The 2,588-nt window shown below is 48.3% G+C and overlaps 1 protein-coding gene across 1 annotated transcript; it reads left to right on the top strand.

Annotated features, from left to right (window-relative positions):
- Positions 1 to 698: 698 nt before the first annotated feature.
- On the top strand, positions 699 to 1,835 carry LOC139367379 (olfactory receptor 5AN1-like). The gene has a single exon (XM_071105573.1). The coding sequence runs from the start codon at positions 699 to 701 to the stop codon at positions 1,833 to 1,835; it is 1,137 nt and encodes a 378-aa protein (XP_070961674.1).
- Positions 1,836 to 2,588: the final 753 nt, after the last annotated feature.

Raw genomic sequence — 2,588 nt, 5'->3', positions numbered from 1 at the left:
GAGTGGAGGACATCCTGGACCTGGGAGGAGGTAATGGCAGGGGACAAGACCCTGCCATGGAAGCAGGTGGAGATAGCACAGGAGGAACAGCGTCGATATGAGGGTGCACGGAAGCCCGAGAGATCCAGCCAGGTCTCCTCACTATGACGAACGTGACACCATTCCAACACAGAAAAGCTGCTTTTTAACATACTTCATTACCATTTATTGGAAGGAAAACTATTTAACACAATTACTTTAAATATATATTTTTTTTATAGAAAACTAGTCGACAATGTCAATTACAAGGATGATGAAGGTGATGAGGATGAAGGTGATGATGACTATTTGGCTATTTTTACTGTCATTATTTATTATCATACCAACAAATATCAATGAATAACCAAAATAAAGTGTAAATAAAATAAACATTTAAACATGTGGTGACTGTAAGCAAATTTAGCAACAGATAACATGAAAGTCCGCAACCGCTGATTCAACAGGTGGACACAGTCTCAGCACCCTTCTAGAGCGCGCACGAGAGAGAGAGAGAGAGGAGAGAGAGGAGAGAGGAGAGAGAGAGATACAGAGAGTGAGAGTGAGAGAGAGAAAGAGAGTGAGAGAGAGAGAGAGAGAAAGAGAGTGAGAGAGAGAAAGACAGAGAGGAAGAGAGAGAGAGAGAGAATATAAAGGAGTAAAGCCATGCGCTCGGCTCGACCATGGCTCATAAGTTCATCATGAATTCCACTCAGGTGTTCAACCGCACGGCATGCGTTGCTCATACTTTTGAGAACGGAACAGAAGATGACAACCGCAACTTCGACCTAGGAGGCTGCCTCTTTTTGTTCATAATGCCATTTGATGCAGTCGTGAACGTGCTTGTTTTTGTGTTCTTGATGCTCACAATCCTGTCTTTGGCCGTGAACGGATTCACTTTGTTGGGACTGGGACGCTCGGAGGACCTATCTTGGGAGCCACGCTACGCCCTGCTGAAGAACTTGATTCTGAGTGACATGGTGCAAACCATCAATTTGGGCCCCTTTGTGACCCACTGCTTACTGCAGAGAAGCACAATGAACTTTAACACCATGTGCCTCGTCCAGTATTTCACCGGCAGCGTCTGCATCTTCATCACCCTCATCACCATCACCTGCATGGCCATTGAGCGATACCTGTATGTGTGCCATGCCATCCACTACCTGTCCATCCTCACCCCTCTGCGCCTGCGCCTCACCGTCGGCCTCACCTGGGTCTTGTCCATCAGCGTTGGCTGTGTTAACTTCACCCTGTTACACCAGGGGGAAGGGGAGTACGGCACAGCAACGTCTGGACTCATATGTGAGCCTGACACCGTGGAACGCCACATGGGTTTCCCCAGGGCAGCGGCTATCACCCGCAAGCTGGTGGGCTTCATCTTCACCCTGCTCTGCCTCCTCAGCTACTTATTTGCCTATGTACGGATGTACCAGGACGCCCGCAACGCTGTGGTGCCATTCAACACGGTGAACACTCGGGCGCGCAACACTGTGCTTTTCTACTGTGGGATGGTGTTCCTGCAGCTACTCCCTATGTTCCTCAAGATCACCTCGGATGCTCTGTGGGAGCTGGAGGGCACAGGGGCCATGATGACCGCCCTCTCCGGGGCTGGGACCTCGCTGTCCGCTGGAACTCTGCACATCTCCCTCCTGATCCTCATCATGGTGCCTCCCTGCATCAACCCACTTATCTTTGGCATTCGCAATTGGGAGGTACGTCAGGCGCTGTTCAGACTCTTCCACTGGAAGGGCAAACGCCCTGAGCTGGAGCTGGAGAGGACGTGGGTGAGGTCACAGCACAGGGCAGGTGTGTTGGAATGAGGCAGAGGAGAGGTGGGAGAGGTGTCTCCCAGAAATGGCAGCTGAGAAGAGGGACGATGAGATGCATTCAATTTGGAATGAGCGCGAAGGGAATTTACAGTAAGGACCAAACTACAGTAACGACCAAAGTACAGTGAGGACCATAATACAGTAAGGACCATAGTACAGTAAGGACCATAGTACAGTAAGGACCATAATACAGTAAGGACCATAGTACAGTAAGGACCATAGTACAGTAAGGACCATAATACAGTAAGGACCATAGTACAGTAAGGACCATAGTACAGTAAGGACCATAATACAGTAAGGACCATAGTACAGTAAGGACCATAGTACAGTAAGGACCAAAAATACCAGTTTTATAATATTATACTGAATGTATAACACCATCTGTACCATGCAATTATAGTTGGCCAAGGCGTGCTATTTAATCAAGCTCCAATACAAGTATTGGTGTAGTTTTCGGAAGGCATCTGATATTGTATTGAGATAATTGGTTCTCATTTACAAGGGCAAATGCATTTCCACATGCTGAGATGTTAGAGTGACCACCACAGGCTTTTACTGTTCTTGGACTGTTTTCCTCTTTCATTATCTTTGGGCTCCCGAGTGGCACAGAGGTCTAAGGCACTGCATCTAAGTGCTAGAGGCATCACTACAGACACCCTGGTTCGATTCCAGGCTGTATCACAACTGGCTGTGATTGGGAGTCCCATAGGGCGGCGCACATTGGCTCAGCGTCATCTGGGTTAG

Source organism: Oncorhynchus clarkii, chromosome 16, assembly GCF_045791955.1.
Source record: "Oncorhynchus clarkii lewisi isolate Uvic-CL-2024 chromosome 16, UVic_Ocla_1.0, whole genome shotgun sequence".
Lineage (NCBI taxonomy): Eukaryota > Metazoa > Chordata > Actinopteri > Salmoniformes > Salmonidae > Oncorhynchus > Oncorhynchus clarkii.
Note: the sequence above shows the minus strand (reverse complement) of the source record. Positions and strands in the feature narration are given on the sequence as shown.